Below are 27,096 nucleotides of genomic sequence, written 5' to 3'. Positions count from 1 at the left end.
ATATAAGCTGCGGGACGGGGTGGGTTTAGCCACTGAAAATTAATATCTTCATTGTGGCTATAATAATGATGCAATCGGATCCCAATTTGGTGATCTGATAGATATGGTCATTCTTTACGGAATGGCGTTTTTTGTTATCTTCAAAATTGTGGATTTTCGGGGTTAATTTTTGAAATACACTGGTTTCAGTGTGAGCATACAGCAGTCTGGTGTCAAAATTTGGTGGCTCTAGCTCTTATAGTCTCTGAGAACTAGCCGACAAACAAGACGGACAGACGGACAGACGGACAGACAGACATGGCTCAATCGACTCGGCTATTGATGCTGATCAAGAATATATATACTTTATGAGGTCGGAAACGTTTCCTTCTGTGCGTTACATACAACCGTTATTCGCACAAATACAATATACCCCATTTTCTCTTCGAGTACCGGGAATAAAAAATACTTTAAGTTTTTTGAATTTCTTAAAAACTCTTTTATTTTGTTACACAATTGAGCTACGCCCCTAAATGCGTTAAGTGCATTTAAAAGAATATAAACGATCCGTAAACCAAACAAAAGCAATGTCAAAAATTACAGAATAAAATACTTTCGCTAAAAGCCTCAGTTTAGCAGCCCAGTTACAGTTACAGCACACTGTTACCACTCACCGACAAAGGCCTTAACTTTACGCTCCATCCAGGCTCCAGGCAACAGCAAGTCAGCTTCTTTTCCATCAACAATTGTGGCATTCAAATGGAAGCCACATTTCATTTCATTTGCAAAAATCCCTAATTACCATACGCTTTTTTGCCTTATTCCAGACAGTTTTCAGTCCTCCCAGATTCCCATTTTTTTCACTTCACTTTTCGTCCAGCATTCGCATACAGTTTGCCAATTTTTGCGCCGCAAGAAAACTAAGAACACAAAGAAAACAAAAAAACTCTAGAGATATTTATAAATACACAAAAATAATACACAACAAACGAAAGAAAAGGAACTGCAAACGAAGTGGAGATCAAATTAGCACAGAGCGTGGGAGCCGGTTTGCAGTGTTTTTGCTGTGTCTGTGGCTGTTGCTGCTTTTTGGGACTTGGTTTGGGACATGGGTTAACCATGTTGCATATGAAGCAGGGAGTCCAAGAGGAGAGGCAGGCCACAAACCCGTTATTATTGCATTAGCCGAGACAGTGGCGCGCGTAATTATTGGAGATCGCCACAGCCGCAGAGCGACAGCCAGAGCCAAGGCCTGCAACACAGCCACCGCCGGAAGTTAAGACCAGTTGTGGCAGGTACACCGGCACTCCACCCAACACCCAAACTCCAATGCGATGCATGCATCACCGTCACCATCACCACAACCACCACCGCCAGCCGAATGTTTGTGTAACGGAAATTCCTCCGCAAAGAGACACGACAAGGCACGACACAACACCGAAGGCTATGTCCAAGTGGCCTCTCTCTGGGCCATGATTTTGCACAACAAAAAATATCAAAATCAAAATCAAATGATTCCCATGAGCTGTCGCCACTTGAGACATCCGTTCATTAACCCAGAATCGAGTTGGAGATTTGCATGCCACTGCAGACAAGAGTGAGAAATAGGCTGACAGAGAGCCAACTAGAACTTAATTACCAATCAATTGCATTGATTGGTCTGATTTACAATCAAATCGCTGGTCATTATACCCGGTACTCGAAGAGTAAATAGGGTATATTGTATTTGTGCGGATAACGGTTGTATGTAACGCACAGAAGGAAACGTTTCCGACCCCATAAAGTATATATATTCTTGATCAGCATCAATAGCCGAGTCGATTGGGCCATGTCTGTCTGTCCGTCCGTCCGTCCGTCCGTCCGTCCGTCCGTCCTTATGAGCGCCTGGATCTCAGAGACTATAAGAGCTAGAGCCACCAAATTTTGCATCCAGACTTCTGTATGCTCACACTGTTACAAGTGTATTTCAAAAATGAGCCACGCCCCCTTCCGCCTCCGCAAAAGGGCGGAGCCACAATGAAGAAATTAATTTGCAGTGGCCAAACCCACCCCGTCCCGCAGCATTAACACTCTGCATCGCGCTGTTTATGGCCTCTCCCCCTGACACGTCTCTGCCTTTGTCTCTGCCTCTGTCTATGCCTCTGCCGCGACTCTGCAGTGTGTGTCTATAGGGGAGGGTGGCGAGCTAAAGGAGCGTGTTGGCGTGAGCAGTGTTGTTGATGTAGATGACAGATGAAGAAAAAAATGTAAAATCTGACAAATAACCGCTAAGTTGCAGATGTAGTACTGAGTGCCGGGTATAAAAGTTGTGACGCGTAAGAAGCGTCTCACACGTCCCTTCTCGTTTTCATTGCATTGCGAGTGATAGACTTGATTCTTGGCTCTGCTGTGCAGTTTTATTGGACAGTAAATAAATTAAAGATAGAAATTGCCAAGGAAACGCGAATCGGAATGGAATGTGAGATATACCCAGCTAGAGATGAATAAAAACCGAGCGAGAGGCGATGACTAGAGTAGAAAAACAGCGAGTGAAAAGATGAACAAGAAAACAAATTACCAAGAAGGTTCTGCTCTCGTTGCTTCATTATACCCGGTACTCGAAGAGTAAATAGGGTATATTGTATTTGTGCGGATAACGGTTGTATGTAACGCACAGAAGAAACGTTTCCGGCCCCATAAAGTATATATATTCTTGATCAGCATCAATAGCCGAGTCGATTGAGCCATGTCTGTCTGTCCGTCTGTCCGTCCGTCCGTCTGTCCGTCTTGTTTGTCGGCTAGTTCTCAGAGACTATAAGAGCTAGAGCCACCAAATTTTGGCACCAGACTGCTGTATGCTCACACTGAAACCAGTGTATTTCAAAAATGAGCCCCGCCCCCTTTTGCCCCCGCAAAAAGGCGAAAACCTCCCAAATTTTGAAGATAACAGAAAACTAAAAACGCCATTCCATAGGGAAAGATTATATCTATCAGATCACCAAATTGGGATCCGATTGGATCATTATTATAGCCACAATGAAGAAATTAATTTTCAGTGGCCAAACCCACCCCGTCCCGCAGCTTATAGCAGCACACTCTGCGTCGCGCAGTTTATGGCCTCTGCCCCTGACACATCTCTGCCGCTGCCTCTGCCGCGACTCTGCCCTGACTCTGCCCTGACTCTGTAAAGTGTGTTTCTAGGGGAGGGTGGCGAGCTAAAGGAGCGTGTTGGCGTGAGTAGTGTTGTTGATGTATGTAGATGACAGATGAAGAAAAAATTTAAAATTTTTTCAAATAACCGCTAAGTTGCAGATGTAGTACTGAGTGCCGGGTATAAAAGTTGTGACGCGTAAGAAGCGTCTCACACGTCCCTTCTCGTTATTTTTTCATTCTCTCTTTCTTTATTTATGCTCTTAAATCTTTTTCTTATATTTCCGTGATTTTATCTCTAATTTTTCACTCGTTGCTTCCCTTCTTCTCCATCTCGCTGATGTTCTTTTTTCTGGGTGTTCTGGTCGCGAGTTCTTTTCGTGAGAATAAAATTGCTGTGTGTGTTAAATGCTATTTATTTGTTATTTCAGCTGCTCAGCTCATTGGCCAGCGATCTGGATGTAATGCTGAACGATCTTCGCTCAGCGCCGAGTCATGCAACAGCGAATCAGCAGCAGCTGCAACAAACACAGCCACATCCACATCAGCATCAGCAACATCAGCCACAGCAGCAGCTACAATCAAGGCAACTGATGCAACCGCTGCACCATTGGCAAAGCATTAACAATAATAATGTGCCACACCCACTGAAGACAAACCGATCCCCAACAATATCCACACAAAATTGCCTGCAAAACAATCGTCGACGTGTGGCACCCAAGCCCTTGCCACGGCCACCGCGTCGCTCACGACCAGCCATTTCCAATGCGGCAAGGGAGGCTGACGATGCCGCGGAGGATACGGATGCCAGCGATTGGGCCAATGTGACAGCACCGTTGAGCGCCAGTGCGGCGGCCACACGGATAATGGGCCTCTCGCCAGAGGTCAAGAAGGTGCAACGGCTGCCGCTCTGGTGTCATCCTCATCCTCACGTTCATCCGCTAACGCCTCCATCAATGCAGCCGCGTCCCCAGCGCCGACCCAGTCAGCGCCATCATCATCAGAGGTAAGTCACCATTCCATCCTCCCATTTTTCTTCTTCATAAGAAAAAGGAAGAGAGGCGAAATTCTCGCGTAACCTCTACAGGTGGCAATGGTCTGTAAAAAGTTTATGCTCCGTTGAGCGCTTCATGGGAATGGGCGGGTTGCCACAGCCACTGCCACTGGCACTGGCACGCATGGTTGACAGCACCAGAAAGCATCAGAGTCATGGCCAAAAGATGAGCTGTGGAGAGCCTCAATGCAGTGGGCAACTGTGTTCGCCATTTGGCTGGGAATTCCAGTAAAAACGAGAAGGGACGTGTGAGACCCTCAGTACTACATCTGTACCTGCGGTTTTTTGTCAAATTTTAAATATTTTCTTCATCTGTCATCTACATCTACAACACTTCTCACGCCAACACGCTCTTTTAGCTCGCCACCCTCCCCTATAGACACACACTGCAGAGTCGTGGCAGAGGCAGAGGCAGAGACGTGTCAGGGGCAGAGGCCATAAAAAGCGCGAAGCAGAGTGTGAATGCAGCGGGACGGGGTGGGTTTGGCCACTGCAAATTAATTTCTTCACTCTGGCTATAATAATAGTCCAATCGGATCCCAATGCTTCCCTTTAATTTTCTTTTACCTTCCAAATTGTAGCTTTGGGAGGTTTTCGCCCTTTTGCGGGGCAGAAGGGGGCGGGGCTCACAATTTACAATTTTGTAAAAATTGAAAACCATCAATGCACATAGAAATGTTTTATAGATAGGGACGGGGTCACCAGTGATTTGCCTTTCGGGCAGTCATAATGAATGGAACGATGGCTAACATTTAAGCATTCAAAATTGAATGCTGAAACTCTTGCAGAAAACCATTTGACAAGGGTCTCCTCTGGCCAAACTTTAGCTCGAATGGGGCATAAAATTGCAAGCTTAACCTTTTCATTAGCCATGGACCCACACACCCAGCATCAGAAACAGAAATAGAACGAGAACCAGAAGGAGGCACTCCCAGTCAACTACAGCCAGTTTAGCTGGCAGTTAAGTTATGGCAACCAGACCGTTGACAACCAGCCAAAAACCGAGCAGTGGCCGGTGGCAGGAGGGTGAGGGGGCTTCAACATGTATGTGAGCGTTTGCTGTATGTATTTAGATATATTTTTGTAATTCCATATAAGCGCAATATGTTTAGCATATAAATTATGAGGCCGACACCGCCACCGACTCTATCACTCGACCCTCATTGTGGGTCGTGCGGGTTGGGGTGTAGGCGTCAAGACTTTCCTAGTTATTGGCCAAAGGAGAAAAACTGAAACTGAAACCCCCCCGGAACACCCCTCAGCCAAAATGAAGTGTTATATTTTATGTGGCAATCCGGAGATGGCAGAAACAACAGCCGACAAATGTCCGGAGATGACAGAAACCAAAGACAAATAGAATGCTCCATAAACTTGAGTAAATATGAATATGTCTGCCAGAAGAAGGGGGACAAATATACCCCCGTCCAGCGACTTATAGAGAGGGTTGAAGGGTTTCTTTCTTTGCCGACAGCCGGAACCAGCCCCATTCCCCCGGCTCCGCTCCATCCCGGACTGGGACTGCGAATGGTAACTGCCTACTGGTAACTGGTACAAAGGGTTAGGGTTGTGTGTGACTTTTGTGAGTGTGTTTAGCTATTTATTAAATTTGTTTACCACCCAAAACACACACATCCACACAAGTAGCGAATGCAAAATGGAAGGGGCATTGGCTTTGGGTTTTTAGGGAAATGTCTGAGGATGAGGTTACAAGGAGCCACGAACATGAGCTGCGTAACTAATTTGCTTAAAGTGCACGATGCCTCATCAACATCAGTTACAATGACTACGACGACAACAGGCAGCAGCACAGTGGTATGCAAATATAGAATTAAAAGTTTAAACATGACAAAAACCCGCATGCAGGAGTGACAAAGAAAAACCAGCGACGTTATTTTTCCAAGAAATTTTCTCTAACAAGATAAATTTTGATCACCAATTTGATTGACAGCAGTTTTCTGTTCAATATTTAATTTTAGTATTTTTTATCATTTCTGAGAGAATCATTTTAATTCCTAAAGTAACTCAAAGATATTTTGAACAGAGTAATTTTTAACGAGAGGTGAATTTTGTATTTACATCTGCCCAAAATTAGTTTAAAGCTTTTAATTTTCACACAGTTTTAGCTAAATTTGACCGAACTAGTAAGAATAACTGACATACAACAATAACAATAATAGTAAATAAAAGAAGTAAATTTTTTTCAAATTGTTTAGAACTAAAATTAGAATTCTGATTAAAGATCCTTAACAGCGAAATTGCAGCTCTCAATCAATGTTTTGAATTCAAATAAATTATCTAGACATATCTCAAAAGCGTTTCATCATATACCAAGAATTGTTTCATTATATTTTTCAACATCTGTCGTAGCACTGTTTCTGCCGCTGGTACCACAAAAAGTTTTTGCGTGCTTCCCAAGTGTTTTTGTTTCGGCCCCATGCTTGCCCTTGCCCGACTCTCGACTCTGAAAATTGATGATGTCTAGGACCAGGCCCCATATCTTCCACCCAGCCATCATCATCCGCTATCACCACCATCATCATCATCAACATCATGGGCTTGATGATTGTCAAAAAGTTTATGCAATTTGAGAGCGTTTTAAGTTTCTGACGCAGCCACCGATGCGTTGCCAACAAGATGGAGACACAAATGGTTTGCTCTTGCTGTGGTTTCGGCCCTCTCGCAAAGCTGCGACAGGTGTTTGCTTTATTAACTGTAGACACCTCGCCCTCCATCCCTCCCTCAATTACAAGAAGCTCTTCTAATGCGGCTGACATGTAAACAGATTAACATAATTAATTTAGTTGGCTCGCGCCGCGCTTATGTCTTCGCTGCTAATCTACAATAGAAATTTGTGTGTGTGCTCCTTTATCAAGTGCGAGAAACAAATGTGAATAACAAGCGGAATGTGCCGCGACATCAGGATATTTGGCTCTACTTTTAGATATAAATTTTATAGTAAGTTCAGAAAAACATCCAACTACTGCAGGTCGTTCAAACCTTATAAACAGCTCTCTCTCTCTGGACAGTTCATACTACCATGCTGATGGATAGAGGTCTTTATTTGTGGGGCGAATTTTGCAGAAATGTATCCCATGGATTGAGATTGAGCTGCAGATGGAGATCAATGAATGGCTCCAAATTAATATGTTTTGTGGGGGCTTTGTCATCTCTCTTTCTCTCGCCACCAATCGACTGCGAGGTGAAGTGATTGATCTTTTATTTACTTATTTTTTGTGATCGACTCTCTCCCTGTTGCTCTTCGCGGACAAGCCCAATGATAGACATAGCAACGAAAGAGATGTCTTTTGTGGGCATATCAATCATATTTAGCATACAACTGTCTGTCTATCTATCTGTCTGTCAGAGTCAGTGAGTGAGCGAATGTTGTGTGCCAAAGGCCATGAAATGAAGTGAATTCGCGCCATCACACAAGTCACATTTCAATGCCAGCGACGTTGAACGTCAATTGAAATCTCAAATTTCGTTATTTTGCAACGTACTCTCGTACTCGTGTACGACTGTCCAGTGTCCAGTGTCCACTGTGGACCCACTCATTAGCCAAGTTCTCACTTATTCATCGCACATTTGCCACAGACTCTTAGGGATCACGGGCGGAGAGGCTCTAAATTTCCCCAGACAATACAATGACCAAAGACATAAAAAGCACAAAAAAGAAGAAACCCAGAAGAGAACCCAAAGAAAGTCGCAAAGAGAAAGCACTAAAGAAAAGTGTAAATCATTAAAAGAACAACAGGGATACAAAAAAGAAATAAAAGAAAAGGAATGGCAGGTGCCCCGAAGCTTTAGATGCCCTTTCGAGAAATCCCTTAATCTAAATTTAGATATTTTTTAATCCAGAGATGCAAAATCTTTAGCATGGAATAATCTGAGACTGTTAAACTCTCACAAGTAAGGCTCCGTCTCTGCAATACCCGATGGAAGAGCATTACAAGTCAAAAGAAAAAAAAATATGCAAATTGAATGGACAAGAAGAGCCAAGGAAAAGTGGAGCTGGAGATGGAGCAGGGGACAGGGGGATGGTAGCTGAAGGAAGCAACTTTTCAGTGACGTAAATTGCATATTAAATTTTACATTTTTCATATTTATGCAGCCGCCAAGGCAGTCATAAAGTGAAAGTGACTCGTTGGTCGTTGGGGGCGTTTTTTGGAGTCCACGAGGACCACCTCGAGTAGCGAGCAGCAGGAGTGTAAGGACAAACAACATTTCAATTTAGGAAAATATTCATTATGCTCAAGTGGAACGCAGGCAAAGTGAGAGTGAGACCAGGAGAAGTCACGCTAAACGGAAGCGGAAACGTGCCACAGCAGGCAAAAGGTGACCCTTACCCTCTCCCTGAGAGCGCCACTCATTTGGCCATTGTCAGGCGGGGTCTTCTTCATTGTCGATGTCGCCTGCCTTGTGCCTTGTGCATTGTGAAAACTTTCCATAAAGTTATGAAAAGTCATTCAAGTGCAGAGGAGATGGACTGTCTGCCACCTCGCGCAGCACCAGAGCCGGCAGCCCAACGACTTGGCGACTTTTTGGAGCAATTTGTGCTCATTTTCCCCCTCCAACTAGAAGGCGGGAAAAACTCCAAGCTAAACAATAAAGCCATCAAAAACGTGCAGTGACGACAAGGATAGTGTTGTTGGCTGTTGGTTTTTTGTGTGTGTGTTTTTTCTAAGGATCTGCCTGTACTCCTGTGCTCCTTTTGCTGCTGTCACCTCCATCAACATTGTCATCTAAGCTGCAATGACAAGTTGTTCCAAGTGCCTTTCCTTCCCCAGGTATCCAGGGCATACTCAATCGATTGGTCACACATAAACAAATACATTTGCTGTTCCCTCAGGCTGCAGTTTGATGAATATTCCATCTAAGGAACACATTTTGCTGCATTAACTAGATAATAAATCTTTTGGCAGCAAAATCTATTAAAAATTATAATATTTTTGCAAAATGAAAATACAAATAAAATATTATTATTTTTTTAAAATTTTTTTAAATAATGCCAGATGTCAGTCAAAATATCATTATCCCAACCGGCGGCATTTCAAGCTACTGTGAGTGCCTCATGTCTAGCAACAGCAAAGTGTGTATAAACCTAGAGAAAAAAGATCTGCTATGGTATTATTAACTCTTAGATATGTATACAAATGTGTGCCAATGTACATATTTGCTGCGGCGGCTCTCCAAATAACTCATAACTCGTCTTCAAATGTAAAATACACATTTTATTTATTATGAAATGTTTTTCAAGTACAAAGCTTAAATGAAAGTCAATATTTATTTCTGCCATGTTTTGCACCTAAAACCCGAATATTTTATTTAAAGATTTGTGTTGTAGACTCAAGAAGTTTCGAGGTGCAGTGCTGTGCTAATGGACCGGTTTCCTTCATTGTCTTCTTCATTTCAAGATTCTGTTTGTCTTGGAAAATTGTTTAGATCAATTGTGAGATTAATTTTGAAGCAGCTAAAAAAAAAACCTCGAGACATGCATCGGTGCAGTGTTTTTTGTACATTGCAAATCAAAAAGGACATCCAATGTTCGTATTGCTCTCTCTCTCTCTCTATTTTTCTCGCTCAGACTTCTGTCACATTTTGCCGGCTTGTGTCTGCTTGGTTTTTCGAAGCTTAAGTGGAGCTTTCGGCATTACGTTCGACTCCTTGGCAGCTGCGTTTCCTTTAAGCTCATTAACTTGCCGTGCAGCACCGTCATGTTGCATGCGCCGTGCCAACACCTGCCGCATGGTCTGGCTGGATGGCCCGAGACTTTAATGTCATTGACAGGACGTCTGGCATTCGTGGCACTCCACATCTACTCCAAACCCACTCCTAGTCCCTCCTCCCATTCGATGCGTTCATGCGTGCCACGCTCCCCGCCGTTTGCTCGTTCCATGGCCTGCAGTAAATAATTGTTGGCCAAAAGGTTGTTGAAACATTTAATAAAACCAATATAAATCATAACAAACACTTAGCCTGACAACAACCACAACGAAACCAAAGGGAGGAGGCGGCAGACGGCAGTCGCCTGTCGGCAGCCAGAGCCAGCCAGCAGCCAGAGTCGAGGACATGTGGCATGGGGCAATGGCAACAAAGCGGAACTAAAATTCCAAAACGTTGCCCATTTCTGGCCGCAAAAACTTCAACCAATGCGAACAGGAAAACTCCGTAGCGACCTACGGGACGCCGGGAGGCATCCTCTCCGTTCGTCCATCCAATGACACAAGCGTATGAGGCAAAGAGGGCGGGCAAATGGGGCATGGAGTGGTGGGGGCCACTTGGAAAGAGATCTCTCTGCATTGCTACGCGTGAACGCACCTTTAGCCGACACTCTCGCTCTCTCTCGCTATCTGTGTGTGCGTCTGCATACGCAGACACCGCACTGTGGTCGAGAGCTCCATGAAAACAGCAAAGAATATGTGAATAAAAAGGTAACGAAGATGCGAGTACCGTTCAGAAATTCTACTACTCTTCCCGACATGATTTTTCCTCAAGGCTGCGGTATAATTTTTTCGCATAACTTAAGACACTTAAAAAAAACTTTTAAAAAAATACCACATTTAAAAAATTCTTCAAAAAAGAGTTTTGCCATAGAAAAACAAAATATTATTATGAGACCATAATTCATTAGGCAATTTTAATGCCCGAAATCTATCAGAACGAGAAGGGACGTGTGAGACGCTTCTTACGCGTCACAACTTTTATACCCGGCACTCAGTACTACATCTGCAACTTAGCGGTTATTTGTCAGATTTTACATTTTTTTCTTCATCTGTCATCTGCATCAACAACACTGCTCACGCCAACACGCTCCTTTAGCTCGCCACCCTCCCCTATAGACACACACTGCAGAGTCGCGGCAGAGGCATAGACAGTGGCAGAGACAAAGGCAGAGACGTGTCAGGGGGAGAGGCCATAAACAGCGCGATGCAGAGTGTTAATGCTGCGGGACGGGGTGGGTTTGGCCACTGCAAATTAATTTCTTCATTGTGGCTTTAAAAATGATTCAATCGTATCCCAATTTGGTGATCTGATAGATATGGTCATTCCCTACGAAATGGCGTTTTTAGTTTTCTGCTATCTTCAAAATTGTAGATTTGGGGGTTTCGCCCTTTTGCGAGGCGGAAGGGGCGTGGCTCATTTTTGAAATACACTTGTAACAGTGTGAGCATACAGAAGTCTGGATGCAAAATTTGGTGGCTCTAGCTCTTATAGTCTCTGAGATCCAGGCGCTCATAAGGACGGACGGACGGACGGACGGACGGACGGACGGACGGACGGACGGACAGACAGACATGGCCCAATCGACTCGGCTATTGATGCTGATCAAGAATATATATACTTTATGGGGTCGGAAACGTTTCCTTCTGTGCGTTACATACAACCGTTATCCGCACAAATACAATATACCCTATTTACTCTTCGAGTACCGGGTATAAAAAGTCGGGTTGGTTCCTTGAGGATAAAAAAGATCGATTTTGTCGAGTAGTGCTATGGATCTCTGCAACATCAAGAACATATAATGAATCGCAAAAACTCAATTGAATTATGCAACAACAAAAAATGTCCTTCAACATTATCTTCATAGTGTCCTCAGATTTGGGCATCGTTAATTCTTATTACTTGCTGAAGGGGCCATAGTTGTCTCTATCTCAGTTTTTTTTTTAGCTAATTGTCTTCAAACTACTTTGCTAAGGAAGCTTAGGAAAATTGCTTACTTCAAATATATGTATATGTTGATCGTAAAAATATGATAAACATGATGATTTGTGATCCAAGGTTTCCGGTTTTAAATTTGCTCTTCGGTTGCCTCTTTCTCTCATTATTTGTATTATACACTTTCTGAAAGTTATTTTAAGAATTACTTTTGCTTGGCGTCATTTGTTTATGAGAAATTAAGACAGCGAAAAGAGATAGGAAAAATGGGAAAAATATTATTCATTCCGTTTCCTCCCGATTTCTGTTGTGCTTATACTCAAATTTAAATAAAGATTATCTTCAAATAATTGCATTATTTTTTTCCCTATTATGATACCCTCTGCAAGGGCATACTCGAGTGTGGACCACTAGTGGCACTGTGCCTGGGGCAGGCTTTTGTCGCCTTTTTACATAGTTTCATGTCCGTGTTCGTGTGTCCCGTGTCCGTGTCGGTGTCGTCAGCAGCAGCAACTTCCCCATGGCAACATATAGCAGGAGAAGCAGCAGCACCAACAAAAATGCGCAAAAAAATTAATTGCTCCGCATAAATCAAAAGACTTTGCTACCCGGACAACGTCCCCACTTTGCCACCACTCACACACACACAGATACCATGCACATGCATGAACTTCCCCACCCAAAACCCCATGCTCGGTCCTTCTTTGTGGCTTCTTCTCGGTGGCACTTGTTACTATTTCTGATTTCCTTCGGCACTAGCTGCTAAGCAGCGGTAGAGAAGAAGGCAGGCAGATCTTAACATGCAATTTGAAGCTTCATTGTTTCTGTTTCTTTTGCGTTGAGGCATCAAGGCCACATTTGGTCGGTTCGCGCACCCCCAAACGCTCCGACGCTCGATGGAGGTTCTTCATAGAGAACAACAGCTGTTCTCCCCATTCCTCCACGATGGCCGGAAGTTTTTGGCATCGAAACAGAGGGGAGAGGCAGAGCCATAAACAAGGTGTTCCCCCATCCAACGGACATATGTGAGTATTTCTCATGGAATCCACCCACCCGATTTCGCATCGACATCAACATCATTATCATCATCATCATCATCATTAATGACAATCGCTTAAAGAGATGCCTGATGAATGTGTTTTTTATGACTGTCGAGAGAGCGCATCCTACAGCGCAATCAAAAGAGGCGCAGCCAAGCGCTGTTGCCGCACTTCAATTGAAATTAAAGGTTGAGACTTAAATGAATTCAATTAAAAGTTCACCAAAAGATTTAAACCTAACATTTGGACTGTCTCTTGGCAGGTCTTGTTGGATGATCTACTCAACCGGAATGGTTTCCCATTTTGCAACACTTTGCCGAAGGAACGTCCATTTATTTCCATATATTTCCATTTCCATTGACAACAAAATATTAATTCAGTGTCCATAAGATCTACATACATTTCGGCATTTATTGTGATTGAAATGGAGCATCATTCAGCTTCATGGGTCTTTATTTTAATTTCAAAACGAAAAGTATCTCCTATACAGATTTATCGTTTCGATTTTATTTTAGACGAATAAGGAGCAGACAGACAGCGATTTTCCACAATTTTGCCAGCTCTTTCCATGGGATATGGCAAAAACCAAGAGATACTGAGTTTAGTCACAACACGGCTAGTCATATTCTAATGGTGAACTGTTTGCAGCGTTGCCCCAAAAGGTAAATTTCGCACTGCAGTGTTGCCAGATCGCAACGCAAGACTTCTCTCTGTCAACAGTCAATTTAAGATGTCTTCGCACCTGCACACTTTCCACACACATTCCCAGGCCACAAATATATACAATGTCTCCCCTCCAAATTGTCGAATCATTTGGTGCTCCTCATAAACTATAACTTTTTATGCGGATCATAATTTTTCCAGCGGTTCGCCCCAAGCACTTGGCCAAGGCCGTTAACAGTTGGCTTCTCTGATTGCTGTTTTGTGCTGTGTTTGGGACACTAAGTAATAGTCCAAACAAAAGTCAGAGTTGGAATCAGAGTCAGACACGGAGAGACAGAGACTGAGACAGAGTCTGAGAGCATATCACGCATACGTCAGAGGGTGCCGCTGTGTCAGTCATAAAAAGTAACCATGCATAAAATACATAGGAAAAAGCGAATACCCAGGCCAAAAGCCAGGCCAGAGTGACACCGAGGAGATCATAAATAATGCTCTAGCGATTTATTAGCCAGAGACAGTTGCAGTTGCAGTCATCGTCATCAGACACCAAAACGCAAAACACAAAACCAAAACCGAGATACAAACAAACAAAACTCCCAAATGCTGCGACTATTCAAATGCAATTTGGCAATAGTTGTAAAGCTTAGTCGAAAAAAGAAACAAAAAATACAAATAGAAAAAACCAAGGGGGACAAATTCCAAGCCGAAACTGGTCTGAGTTTTTGTTTGGTTTTTGTTGCGTTTCATTTTCGTTACGGTCTGACTCTGTGCCTGTGTCTATGTCTGGGCCTGACCCGGCCCACGATCTGTCTGTTTGTTTAGCCCCGTTAAGCCTCACACTAATTACACTTGCGCTCTTTACAAATCCACAAACACATGGATGCCAGGGCTGGGGTCTGGTGGCCGCTGGTGGGCGCCACCAGCCAGCCCATCCACAGCAGCATTTTTCTTAGTCTGGCCACAAAAAAAAATCATAGGAACCTGTAACATATTTTCATTTTCATGGTCAAAGTGTCAGGTCAAAACGGGAATGAGAATGAATGACCACAAAAACCAGACCAGAATGCTGCCCTAAATGAGAGTTAGGACTCTCACTCTCACTATCGCTCGCTTTTTGTACAAAATATGCAAATGCCTGACTGTCTGTGGCACGCAAATCTTGATTTAATTTCCGGCTTTTAAGGTAAAATTAAAAATTCAGACACTCAAAATAGTTGTGGCACACAAAGCTGCCAGTTTGCAGCCCCACAAAAAAAGGTTGCTCATGCCAATGGAAGTTCCCCTGAAGATTTTCGGCAGCTCTACATATGTATTTCGATTTTTCCATTGAACATTTTATTAATTTTTACTCGATTTTGATAACTATTTAGTACCAGAAAAGATCGCAATAACAGGGAATCACACAACGTGTTAAGGTGTCTTCCTTGTTATAGCCATCTTTGAGGTCTGCATGTGACGCACGCGCTGGCTATGCTGGCATTACTGTGTTTGTTTATCGGTGCTTATTCGGGACCGGAACTGTGTCTGGGTCAATATCAGTGTCGTGTGTGTCGTGTGTGTCGTGTATCTGTGCAGTGATTGATATTGTGGGTATTTTAATAGCGCGTGAGTTCCCTCAAGCGCTTACCGACTGCATTGTCCAGCTCCTGAACAGCCGCTAGATCGAGTTCCTGCAGCAAAGACAACATGGCTGATAGAGTATTATTGTGCACGGGTTTTTCACTACGCATTCTGCGCCCCCCCGATGGATAGTTCATCGGGTATTGCAAGCTGTGTAGAGATAGGGAGTTAGTCCCTCAGCCAACTTCGATCAAAAGGGTACACTGGCTTACTAATCGCTTTCATCTGTCTGCCATTGGGGTGGTTTCCCTGTGGCACTGGCGACAGTCCTGTGTCCACGTCGCTGACAGCGACGTTGTAAATAATCCGGCACCATATCCAGTTGTCCATTGCCATTCGGACGATGCCCCAACGAATGTTGCATCTGGCTGCGCATCTGAAACTGAAGTTGCATCTGCTGCTCCTGCTGATCCAGGGATAGACCACTGAAGCCCCAGTCTTGGCAATCGGAGAAGTTCTGTCGAAAGTCCAAAGACTGACAGCTGTAATCGCGTGCTCGGCTTATATCACAATATTCCTCTCGGGAGACGCTTCTGCCAGCGTAAGAGTCAGACGGAGAGCGGCTACGGGATTTCTCAAGTCGAGATCCCTGCAAGGGAGTCCTTGGTAGTGATAGTTCCGGCTCCTTGTGCCCGGCTGCGGCGAATGGCGTGCGAGGACGCGGTGACACCTGCACCAACTGTTCCTCTATTTGAGGACTCAAGCTGCGTTGCGTCTGTTGAGCTGACGGGACATGTGGAATAACGGGATTCAAGGATTCTTCAGCATATTCGTCACACATGTCAGGAGGTTCGATGTTACACAATGCATTTGTAATCTCCTCCTGAGTTACATCAATGCGATCAATTTTCGTAAGCGTAGGCAGTGAGCGCAGCAGTATGCCGCGGTACCTGAGAAGAGAGACAACTCGTTAGGGGACACAGCTCCTTGAGGGAAAATACCACTCGTTAAGGGAAGGAAGAATTCGTTAAAGGAGGCCCCTTGTTGCAGTAAGACGTCTCGTTAAGGGAAGATAATTCTTTGAAGAACACTGCTTAAGGAAGACCACTCGTTGTGAGAAGATAGATCGTTAAGGAATACCACTCATCAGTTAGACTACTCGTTAAGGAATACCACTAGTCATTGAGACCACTCTTTCAAGAATATATGCCAGTCGTTAAGGAAAGACCACTCGTTAGAGCGACCTCGCTACCTGGTGCACAGTACTCACCCTGGACCAGCACGATCCACACAGGGGTTAGCCTCCAAGGCCAGAACCTTTAGTTCCAGCAGGTTCTTCAGATGCTCCACTTCATCGATGTCCTCTATTTTATTTGCACGGAGATACAGCTGCTTCAGCTTGGGGCAGGCGGCGAATACCTCCAACGATGTGATCCCATTAACTGAGAGTGAAGCTATCTCTAATTTGGACATGCGCTGGATTATCGACACATCCGTCAAGTCACAATTGACAAAATTAATGTTCACAACACGCTCCAGAGCAGAGGTCTTGGCCTTGTCCAACACCATCTCCTCCCGTAGCACCCTCATATTTCAATTGTTTATATGAATGAATCGCAACCAAAAATTTTCCGATTTAAAATTATTTTGTTTTCCCAAACTGGGAGTGACTGGGGTGACGGATTGACTAAGATAAAATTATTTCTAAAGCATAGAGAATTGTCATATGCTGAAGGCATTCTAGATCTATCCAAAAAGTATATGCCAAGTGATTATGCTGCTACAGGCTCCAAGTTGATTCCGTGTACGATGGAGACAGCACACCTTCATGGATAGTGTGTAATTTCAGAATTATACTTATGGACTCTTTTCTTATGGCCCCAGAGAAAACATTACAAACGACGCTCTCCAAAATACTCGAAAGATTATTCTTGCGTAGAGTTTTGCCAGTATTGGACGAGGCTAATTTGATCCCCGATCACCAGTTCGGCTTCAGGCGTGGTCATGGAACCCCGGAGCAATCCTGTACGCTTTTGAGTGCAAGAAATACAGCTGTGTTGTAATGCTTGATGTTAAACAGGCATTTTGACCGAGTCTGGCACACCGGGCTACTCTTCAAAATCAGGTGGAATCTACCGCAGGCCTACTACGCGTTCCTTGCCTCAAACTTGGCTGACAGACAATTCTTGGTGAAATGCGGAAATGCGAGCTCAACACTGAAGAGCATCAGAGCTGGCGTCCCCCAATGCAGTGTGCTCGGCCCACTGCTTTACAATCTTTACACTGCAGGACTGCCAGTGATTGAGAGCCCCGACCTACTCATCGCCACCTACGCTGATGACACAGCATTCGTAGCAACCGCTGATACGCCGGACGAGGCCTCTCAAATAATGCAAGCAGAGCTGGATTTAGTCAACAACTGGCAGAGGAGGTGGAACATCGCGGTCAACAACGATAAGTCCACAGCCACCACATTCGCGTTAAGGCCGGGTAAATATCCAGCTGTATACCTGGAAGGGGTCATTATCCCGGACGAAGAAACGCCGAAATACCTTGGCATGACACTAGACAGGAGGCTAACCTGGAGGGCTCACCTGTTTAAGAAAAGAAAGCAGGCGGATGACAAGCTGAAGACACTCTGTTGGCTAATTGGCCGCAAAAGCAAACTCAACCTACGGTCGAAGCTGCTTGTCTACAAGGCGATCATTAAACCAATATGGGCATACGGCATACAACTTTGGGGAACTGCCAAACCAAGTAACCGCGGATCATACAAATTTTCCAAAATAAAGCCCTCCGAATTTTCGGTAATGCACATATTTACCACGACAATGCCACAATCCACAGTGTCCTCAACATACCGTGGGTAATGGAAGTGATCACTGAGAGTAGCACCAGGTACCTCACACGTCTGCACCAGCACGATAACAACCCAGCTATTGGCCTGCTGGACAACAGCACAACCACAAGAAGACTTAAAAGAGATCATCCGCTGCACCTCCCCTGGAACTAAGCAGCTAGACATAACAAAACTATTCATAATAACATAACTATAAGATAAGTGAAATAAGATTGCCAAGTACCCATAGAGGTAATTTAATAATTGTCTGCAAAAGACAGATCTTAAATAAAGTTAAAAAGCGGCTCAAAAAAAAAAAGAAACGAGAAGGGACGTGTGAGACGCTTCTTACGCGTCACAACTTTTATACCCGGCACTCAGTACTACATCTGCAACTTAGCGGTTATTTGTCAAATTTTACATTTTTTCTTCATCTGTCACCTACATCAACAACACTACTCACGCCAACACGCTCCTTTAGCTCGCCACCCTCCCCTAGAAACACACACTGCAGAGTCGCGGCAGAGGCAGCGGCAGAGGCAGAGGCAGCGGCAGAGGCAGTGACGTGTCAGGGCCAGGCCATAAACAGCGCGAAGCAGAGTGTAAATGCTGCGGGACGGGGTGGGTTTGGCCACTGAAAATTAATTTCTCCATTGTGGCTATAATAATGATCCAATTGGATCCCAATTTGGTGATCTGATAGATAGAAATTAATTTCTTCATTGTGGCTATAATAATGATCCAATCGAATCCCAATTTGGTGATCTGATAGATATAATCTTTCCCTATGGAATGGCGTTTTTAGTTTTCTGTTATCTTCAAAATTGTAGATTTGGGAGGTTTTCGCCCTTTTGCGGGGGAAGAACGGGGCGGGGCTCATTTCTGAAATACACTGGTTTCAGTGTGAGCATACAGCAGTCTGGTGCCAAAATTTGGTGGCTCTAGCTCTTATAGTCTCTGAGAACCAGGCGATCAACAAGACGGACAGACAGACATGGCTCTATCGACTCGTCTATTGATGCTGATCAAGAACATATATACTTTATGGGGTCGGAAACGTTTCCTTCTGTGCGTTACATACAACCGTTATTCGCACAAATACAATATACCCCATTTACTCATCGATACCCGGTACTATAACAATTGTCGAATCTGTAAAGTAACCAACCTTAGAAAGCGATTCGGGTGCACTCATTTTGATTATTGATATATTTGTTGGGTTAATTTATTCCTAGTGTGGGGGAAATTATCTTGGGTGTGGATCGCAAGAAGTACGCCTGGAATGCGTACAAGTTTGGCAATCTCGAAATTTTAATATGCGAACGGAATGTTGGTCTGGTATGTAGATATGTCGGTATTTTATTATGGGATTATTCTTTATTGTTTATGATAAATGTGCAATGTAAATATAAGAAGTGTGTAAGGACGAACAATTCTACAAATCTTAAAAAAAACAGCCATTAAAACCACTGTGGATCAATTTACTTTTTATTGGGGTGGGTTGGGTAGGTGTGGATCGGACATTGCAATTGTTTTGGAATATTTAATATGCATACATCTATGCACATATATACATTTGTCTGTATTGACTTGTTAGTAATTTTCCATTTGTTTCGCTTGTTCTTCCATCCTTTACGATTTCTTTTAGGTCTCTCCTTTTTTAACATGCTTTCCTCCTCCCTGAAGAGGACTTCATCATCAGATAACCGTGCCATTTTCGCCATTGTTGCTAAACCGGAGGGTTCCAGATCTTGACTGTTACTGGGAGTGGCATGTCTCCTTAAAGTACCCGAAGATTTGATATGTTCAAGAGGGTGTTGAGTTTGAGCAACGTGTTTTCCAAAACTTCCATCATAACTTGCAGTTCATCAGCTGTCATAAGTTGAAGCAATTCGGAATCGAGGCGTCTACGTTGAAGGGGAGAATTTCGTTATGCTTAAGTCCATTCTGCCGTTTTTCGTAGTGACTGGCACATTATGTTGCAATGCTATATGCATCACAGTCTGTAGCTCATGCGATGTCAAATCATCCAAGTTGCTGTCCCACAACTGGCTGCAGTCACCAAGTGTATCAACATAGATACTTATATCGGGGGGCTGAAGGTAGTGCATCAGCTGGATTTTTCCCAGTACTTTTGTGATTATCCGCAATAAATCATCCTCTTCATAGGGCTCTGTCTCAACAACTGCTTTTTGAGATGGTGTCATGGCGTCCAATTTCAAACGAACCGCTTCATAAGCCGTCGCCTTTACGTTCGCCATGCGTTCTTCATAATCAGGTATAATTTCCACGAACTTTTCGAAGGTCCTCTGTGTCGCTCTGCGGACCGATGGGCATACGGTGAAGCAGGACATTGCGTTCTGCAGCATTCGGTGTAACTTTGTCAGCAACCAGTCCCAGCCCTTAAACTGCTCGCCCGCCAGCATCTTCTCCAGTATGTCCCAATCCAAGGGCTCATAATGGAAGTCATAATCTGGATTTTCTCCAAAATGCATCCAGATCAACGATTGGTTGAATGGCCAAGAGTCCGCACAACAACGTCGAGCCTTGATCAGGGTCTGGCTGTATGTGCGCTCGATCTTCAGATTTGAAGGCATCAGGATAGCCTTTATGCTGAGTTGATCAAGTCCACACACAAGGCCACACCTTTTCAATGAACCAGTCATCCGTCACATCCGCACGGGCGAAGTTCGAAGCCATGCGAAGCCATCGATAGGCTGACCACCATGGAAGCACGGATCACCAACCCCGAAACCATGGAACACCATCCTTCGAGATCTCTCAGGTCCACCGAGACCAATTACAGAACTTGTGGGCAAAGGTGGATGCGGAGTTTGAGGCCTGTGCGGTGGCAATGATGGGCGAGGCTCCGGTAGACCAAAAACAACTACAAGATATGTACGCCGAGTGCTATGAGGCCTATGAGCAATGCATAGCTGACCTTATTGCCCCAATTGACCGCCCAGAAGGCCCAGGGCGGCTGTCGGCTGCCCCCCTGTGATATTGAAGTTTTCGCAGGGAAGGCTTTCCGAGGCTGTCTCCAGTAGAGAAGCTGTGCCATCTCACCACTAAGACCCGTGGCGACCCGAAAGCCATAGTCGAGAAGTCCCCACTCACCAACGACGGTTTCGAGGCAGCATGGTCAGGCAGAGGCAGAGGCCGCACAATGCAGAAGCAGAGTGTGAATGAGAGAATGTGAAAAAAACAACAAAAGCAGCTGGACAGGGTGGGTTTAGCCACTGCAAATTAATTTCTTCATTGTGGCTGTAATAATGATCCTATCTGATCCCAATTCGGTGATCTGATAGATATGGTCATTCCCTACGGAATTTATCTTCAAAATTGTAGCTTTGGGAGGTTTTCGCCCTTTTGCGGGGACGGGGCTCATTTTTGAAATACACTTGTAGCAGTGAGAGCATACAGCCATCTGGATGAAAAATTTGGTGGCTCTAGCTTTTATAGTCTCTGAGAACCAGGCGATCAACAAGAAGGACAGACAGACATGGCTCTATCGACTCGTCTAGTGATGCTGATCAATAACATATATACTTTATGGGGTCGGAAACGTTTCCTTCTGTGCGTTACATACAACCGTTATTCGCACAAATACAATATACCCTATTTACTCTTCGAGTACCGGGTATAAAAAAAAACCAGAAGGGACGTGTGAGACGCTTCTTACGCGTCACAACTTTTATACCCGGCACTCAGTACTACATCTGTACATTAGCGGTTATTTGTCAAATTTTAAATTTTTTCTTCATCTGTCATCTACATCTACAACAGTTCTCACACCAACACGCTCCTTTAGCTCGCCCCCCTTCCCTAGACCCACACACTGCAGACTCACGGCAGAGGCAGAGCCAGCGGCAGATCCAGCGTCAGACGGCCAGTGTGCTGCTATAAGCTGCGGGACGGGGTGGGTTTGGCCACTGAAAATTTCTTCATTGTGGCTATAATAATGATCCAATTGGATCCCAATTTGGTGATCTGATAGATATGGTCATTTCCTACGGAATGGCGGTTTTTAGTTTTCTGCTATCTTCAAATTGTAGATTTGGGAGGTTTTCGCCCTTTTGCGGAGGCGGAAGGGGGCGTGGCTCTTTTTTGAAATACACTTGTAACAGTGTGAGCACACAGAAGTATGGATGCAAAATTTGGTGGCTCTAGCTTTTATGGTCTCTGAGATCCAGGCGCTCAACAAGACGGACGGACAGACGGACGGACAGACAGACATGGCTCAATCGACTCGGCTATTGATGCTGATCAAGAATATATATACTTTATGGGGTCGGAGACGTTTCCTTCTGTGCGTTACATACATTCACTTTGTGCACAAATACAATATACCCTATTTACTCTTCGAGTACCGGGTATAAATACCTTTTGGCCCCAGAGAAAACATTACATTTTCATGGACCAAAAAACCCAGCAGCCATCTATCTGAGACTTTATGACTCTCTCTCACTATCCCTACTCCTCTCTTCATCTTCCTGTAAATGGAATGCAGAGGACTCTGCTGGACCGGTACTCTGACTCTTGCTCCACCTTTGGTCCACTAGATTATTTATTTATAGAGAAAGTTGGCAGGGCGTGAGGCCGTGAGGTCCCTTTGCTGCATGGCCGCCCCTTCATTGTGTGACACATGAATTTGGGTCAAAAGTTGTGTAAATTAAAAAAAAAGAACCGAGTAGTGTGGAGAAAAACAAACCAACGAACAAAGAAAGTATCCTTGTGGTGGCACCTCCATGTGGGGATATGTCAAAGTTCCTTCAAACACGACCGAAAGATTCGTCGCGCCTTTGACTTTTGCCTGAATGACATTCAACTGGTCGAACAAATTGCAGTTTTATTTCCATTCACGTAGCTCCCCAACCCCAAATCACATACCACACACACCGCACACACATGTGGAATGTTGGGGAGTGTGGGCGGGGGTGAGCCTTCCCGAAAAATGTTACAAAAGATTTACGCCTCTGCAAGCAACCATCTCACCCCGCTCCTGCCACACTTCCCATTTCGTGGGCAATACCATTATTTTTTTAAGTTTTCTGGTTTGAGTAATGGATTAGATTTTTACTCACTTGTTTTTTGGGGCTGCTGGTGGGGCTGGGGCTCTTACAACACCCCGCCCAAAACCCCTGCACGAAGAAAAGGATAGGAAGTTTTAAGAACTTTCTAACCCGCAACAGAGTGAAAGCATCTTTAACGGTCCAAAAGGCTTTAAATGACTTGAGATAGAAAGCGAGATAGATCTTTGACAATGAGATGGACATCAGTATGCTGGTTGTAAAAAGCGATAAACTGAAAGTTGGGCAATGTTTAAAGGAATAAACATAATATTAGATATACATATGTACATACATACATATGTATAAACGTGGGCGTGCAAATTATCATGAAAAGTGGAGGTGTTTCCACAGCTTTAAAAATGGTAGCCACAGACAAAGTATTCCTCGCTGTATTTAATCTGTTGCTTGGCAAAGGTAACTCACTGCCCATGATGCCTGAAATGTTCTTGAATTTTATTCGGGACTATAACAGATACCAAAACGTCCTGCCATGCCATTATAATTACAGCAGTCACCTTGGAAATTACATGATATTTTTATGTATGTACATACATACATGTTTTGGAATCCTCTATCACTATACAAATATTAATAGCCTTCTGAAAAATATGAATTAATTTTCATGTTATGGGTAGACATGATTTATTGTAACAAAACTCAGAGATTGAGCAAATTCCATTTGGTTGAAGATGTCGATTAAGTAGCTAACAATTAACTATCCTCTAGTTCCTAAATTGGTGGATATTCGGTTTCAGTACAACGAAATTTTTGAAAAACAACTAAAAACTGTTACGAACTTTTTTGGTGGTGGGGCAAGGCCGGCTAGCCAGTCATCCCAGGGCTGAGTACTTCCCAAGCCCCTGGCCTTGCCAACCTCCTAAAAAATACTTCTCCTAAATCCGGTATTTTGCCAATCGATTTCCTTCGAATGCAACAAAACAAGGCCCAACATATTTGTGTGTGTTTTTGGGAACAAAGTAGCTGCTGAATTAGCTGTGTTTGTGGCTTAGAGTTTATTCAGATGAATTCTCTCCTCTATCAGCTTAAATAGTTTGTACTCCTTCGCTTGTTCCAAAAACAACGTTTTCTTCTCTCTTCTTGTTTTTTTTGCTAGTATTCATCAGCGATAGACGGTAAGTGTTCAGAGAAATAAAGAGCGGACAGTTCTCAACAGTTTTATTCCAAAGAAACGTTTCGCTTTGCTCTACGAACTGTCATTCGTTGTATTCTGTTTGGATTGCACTTGCATCATATTTCCAAGGTTTATCACATGCACATGTTGAAAATTCATTTCATTTTGCCTTAAACTAATTAATTTCTTTGATTATTTATTGGTTAGTTTTCTGTTTGTTTGGTTGAAGATGTTTAAAAGTGTGGTGGACCGTGTTGCTGCCGTCTCAATGACAGTCTACCTCACCAATTACTTTGGTGTCTGGGGCAGTGCAGAGGACTCCGAACGGCTTCTCAAGTCCATGAGTGAGTCCGTCGGTGCTATGATCAAGTGGATGGCCTCAGAGGACGATCCCAACTTGAATGCGGCTGACGTCTACAATCGGGGCGTCAAAAAGAGCTTCCTATTCATTATTCAGCTACCCGAGCACATAACGAGTACTTACACAAGTGTGACCAACGAGGCCAAGCAGATCAATCTAGAGATGGCCAAAATCTTCCGCAACTTGTCGCAGCCACAAGAGTTCTCTCGATATTGGGACATGTTGGAGGGGCGTCTACTTACCTCAAAGTCGCTAACATCAATCAAGGAAGCTGAAGAGATGCAGCGTCTGGCACAAGAGGAACAGGCCCTCAAGGAGCAAGCTCTCAAGGAGCAAGCCCAGGAGCAAGCCCTGACCGAGGCCGAAGAGAAGAAATCAAGTTTGATGAATCTATCCAATTGGAGTATGTGGCAATTTTGGAAGAATCAAATGGGCGCTTCCCTTATGCAAAAATCCAAATAATGACTCAAATTCCCAGCTACGGACACAAATACCTGACTGAAAAAAATCACCTGACTGAAGAAAATCACCTGACTCTTAACCAAATCACCGATTGAACCAATCCCCTGACTTTAAAAGATTTTATCCTTGACATAAAAAATATTCCTGCTCAAGAAAAGTTTTCCTACTGCAATTGCAGTCCACAACCACCGCCACGGGTCGACAAAAAATTTCAAAATTTATTGCATAATTCTAAAAACAATTGGGCTTTAAATTCTCAAAATTCCCAATGAAAACTAAAATTCTAAAACACAAATCTTTTGATAATTTTGTAACAAAATAATTAGATTTATTAAACTAGTTTTTCGGCTGTAATTCTCTGTCTGCTGGCCTCTTCCTTTTTTTTGTAAATTCTTTCCCAGACACACGGCAAACAGTGTCGTCAACAGTCAACAGTCTATTAAAATGCCAGTCGACCCGCCCGCCAGTTGCATCTACAGTCAAAGCCAAGCCGTGCGAAAAAGGATGTCCCATCCCCATAGCCATAGCCATACCCATCCCTCCCCTAAAAAAACCGAAACGAATCCAATCCCATTCCAGTAGCGGATTCTTGGGCTTGTACTGCCTGTGTGGGCGAGGGGGGAGAGGGCCTGGACTGAACATGCGTTTTAATGTGACCCTTGGGGAGTCATACATTTTTTTCGGGGGTTTCTTACCTTTTACCTTACGAACTTCTAGGCCTTTTCTTTTTGCCACAGGACACTCGTTGCAGCAGAAGGGTATGATATGCTCGTCAAAGCATTTTCCTACTTTATGAATAAGAACTCTAATTACGAGTAGTTTATCTGTAGAAATCTGTATTGAATCTGATGATATGAGGTTATTTTTAAGAGTATTTTCAGAAACCAAGCCGAAGCTCTTGTTTGCGTGCGTTTAACGCTCCCAAAAATCTTTCAGTATTTAAAAAAAAATTTTAAAAAACCAACACAAAATCAAAAAATAGGATAAGAATCGGCCTGAATACCTGAATAGCGAAGTACAGGGCATCATAACGTCTCAATCCTCGACTTGTATCACTTTTTCTTGTTGTTTTATTCTCTTGAGATTTGTCTTTCTATTGTTCTTCGTTCAGAACTACGCTCAGACGGGTGTTACGTGGTTTTTCCGTTGGTTTTTGTCGATAGATTTTGATCCGCTTTTATTGTTGAATGATAAACATCGCTGTTGCAGGCAATTTACAGGGGCAGGCCCATAAAAACGATGGTCCTCAGGTGCGGGGGAGGATACGAACTGCTTCAATTGGAATGTAATGTGTTTTGCAAGGAATTTACTTTATGAATACAGTTTCGGGCAATCAGTAATTGTTTTAGAGCAAAGAGAGAGAGAGAGGGAGTTTTAATGCCCACCAGTTGATTTTAATTCAAACCATCCTTAAGGCGCCAAAAGTACTTCTGATTCCGTTAAGTCTTGTTTATCCAATTAATGAATATCTTAATTGAAGATTTACTAAGGGAATGGCCATGCCAATTAAATATGAAAACACAAGAAACGATTTTATTTCGATTTTTTCCGTTTTTAAAAGAAAAACATTTGATTTTGAAAGTTTGATATTTCCCAGACGTTAGTTAAGCGTAAACTGCAAAGCTTATAGATCCCATTGATGGCATTCATAGAATTGAAAAGTTCGTTCTTAAAATAAAACTTAATTCATTAAAACATTTTGGAGCTCCAAGTGCTAGGGTTCTTGCTGTTATCATTCCTTAACTTCTCGCCCTAAATACCCATTAAAGATTTTTGCTATCTCAAGATCCCTGTCAATTCTTCTTGTGTTCGCCTTTTCAGTTATTTGTTTTGATTTGCGCCTTAAAACATTTGCCCCTTTGCCATTCAGAATGATTTTTCACTTTTCTCTGTGTGTGTCCAACAAACATAATCCGCGTTGCATCTATTTGCATATTTATCCACATTTTGCGTGGGATTTATTTATACATATGTATGTGTGTGTGTGTGCGTGTGACTCCTGATAAAAGGATACCCGTGGAAGCAGGAGAACTACGTGCCGCATCTTTTGGCTGACTCTTTAAAAGCTTATTTCCTTAGATTTATAGTCAAGGATTTTATTTATGTCACCTCCCACTTTCTTGCACCATTTTTCATGCGGTTTAGCATA

The 27,096-nt window shown here is 43.5% G+C and overlaps 3 protein-coding genes across 4 annotated transcripts in view; 2 read left to right on the top strand and 1 right to left on the bottom strand.

The window, feature by feature from the left end:
• Positions 1–27,096, top strand: part of LOC117903463 (protein sprint) — a 130,602-nt gene that overhangs the window by 11,039 nt on the left and 92,467 nt on the right. For both annotated transcript variants that reach the window (XM_034815503.1, XM_034815505.1), the window contains exon 3: positions 3,540–4,114. In XM_034815503.1, the coding sequence (XP_034671394.1) occupies positions 3,540–4,114 (575 nt within the window). The remainder of the gene's footprint in view (positions 1–3,539; positions 4,115–27,096) is intronic.
• LOC117903465 (uncharacterized protein F09G8.5-like) lies at positions 14,892–16,772 on the bottom strand. The gene is made up of 3 exons (XM_034815513.1): positions 16,352–16,772; positions 15,354–16,031; positions 14,892–15,291 (listed from the first exon to the last, which is right to left on the bottom strand). The coding sequence occupies exons 1-3, from the start codon at positions 16,669–16,671 to the stop codon at positions 15,117–15,119; spliced, it is 1,173 nt and encodes a 390-aa protein (XP_034671404.1). The 5' UTR covers positions 16,672–16,772; the 3' UTR covers positions 14,892–15,116.
• Positions 23,983–25,190, top strand: LOC117903468. The gene is made up of 2 exons (XM_034815516.1): positions 23,983–24,125; positions 24,332–25,190. The coding sequence occupies exon 2, from the start codon at positions 24,354–24,356 to the stop codon at positions 24,945–24,947; it is 594 nt and encodes a 197-aa protein (XP_034671407.1). The 5' UTR covers positions 23,983–24,125; positions 24,332–24,353; the 3' UTR covers positions 24,948–25,190.

This window comes from Drosophila subobscura, chromosome A (assembly GCF_008121235.1).
Source record: "Drosophila subobscura isolate 14011-0131.10 chromosome A, UCBerk_Dsub_1.0, whole genome shotgun sequence".
In the NCBI taxonomy this organism is placed as follows: domain Eukaryota; kingdom Metazoa; phylum Arthropoda; class Insecta; order Diptera; family Drosophilidae; genus Drosophila; species Drosophila subobscura.
Note: the sequence above shows the minus strand (reverse complement) of the source record. Positions and strands in the feature narration are given on the sequence as shown.

Bases quoted from the DNA above. Each gene is read 5' to 3' on its own strand.
- LOC117903465 (XM_034815513.1), bottom strand. From the start codon at position 16,671: ATGAGGGTGCTACGGGAGGAGATGGTGTTGGACAAGGCCAAGACCTCT. The intron at 16,032-16,351 runs GTGAGTACTGTG...CTCTCTTCTCAG, and splicing joins GTGGATCGTGCTGGTCCAGG to GTACCGCGGCATACTGCTGC. The intron at 15,292-15,353 runs GTAAGCCAGTGT...ATCTCTACACAG, and splicing joins CAGACAGATGAAAGCGATTA to CTTGCAATACCCGATGAACT.
- LOC117903468 (XM_034815516.1), top strand. From the start codon at position 24,354: ATGTTTAAAAGTGTGGTGGACCGTGTTGCTGCCGTCTCAATGACAGTC.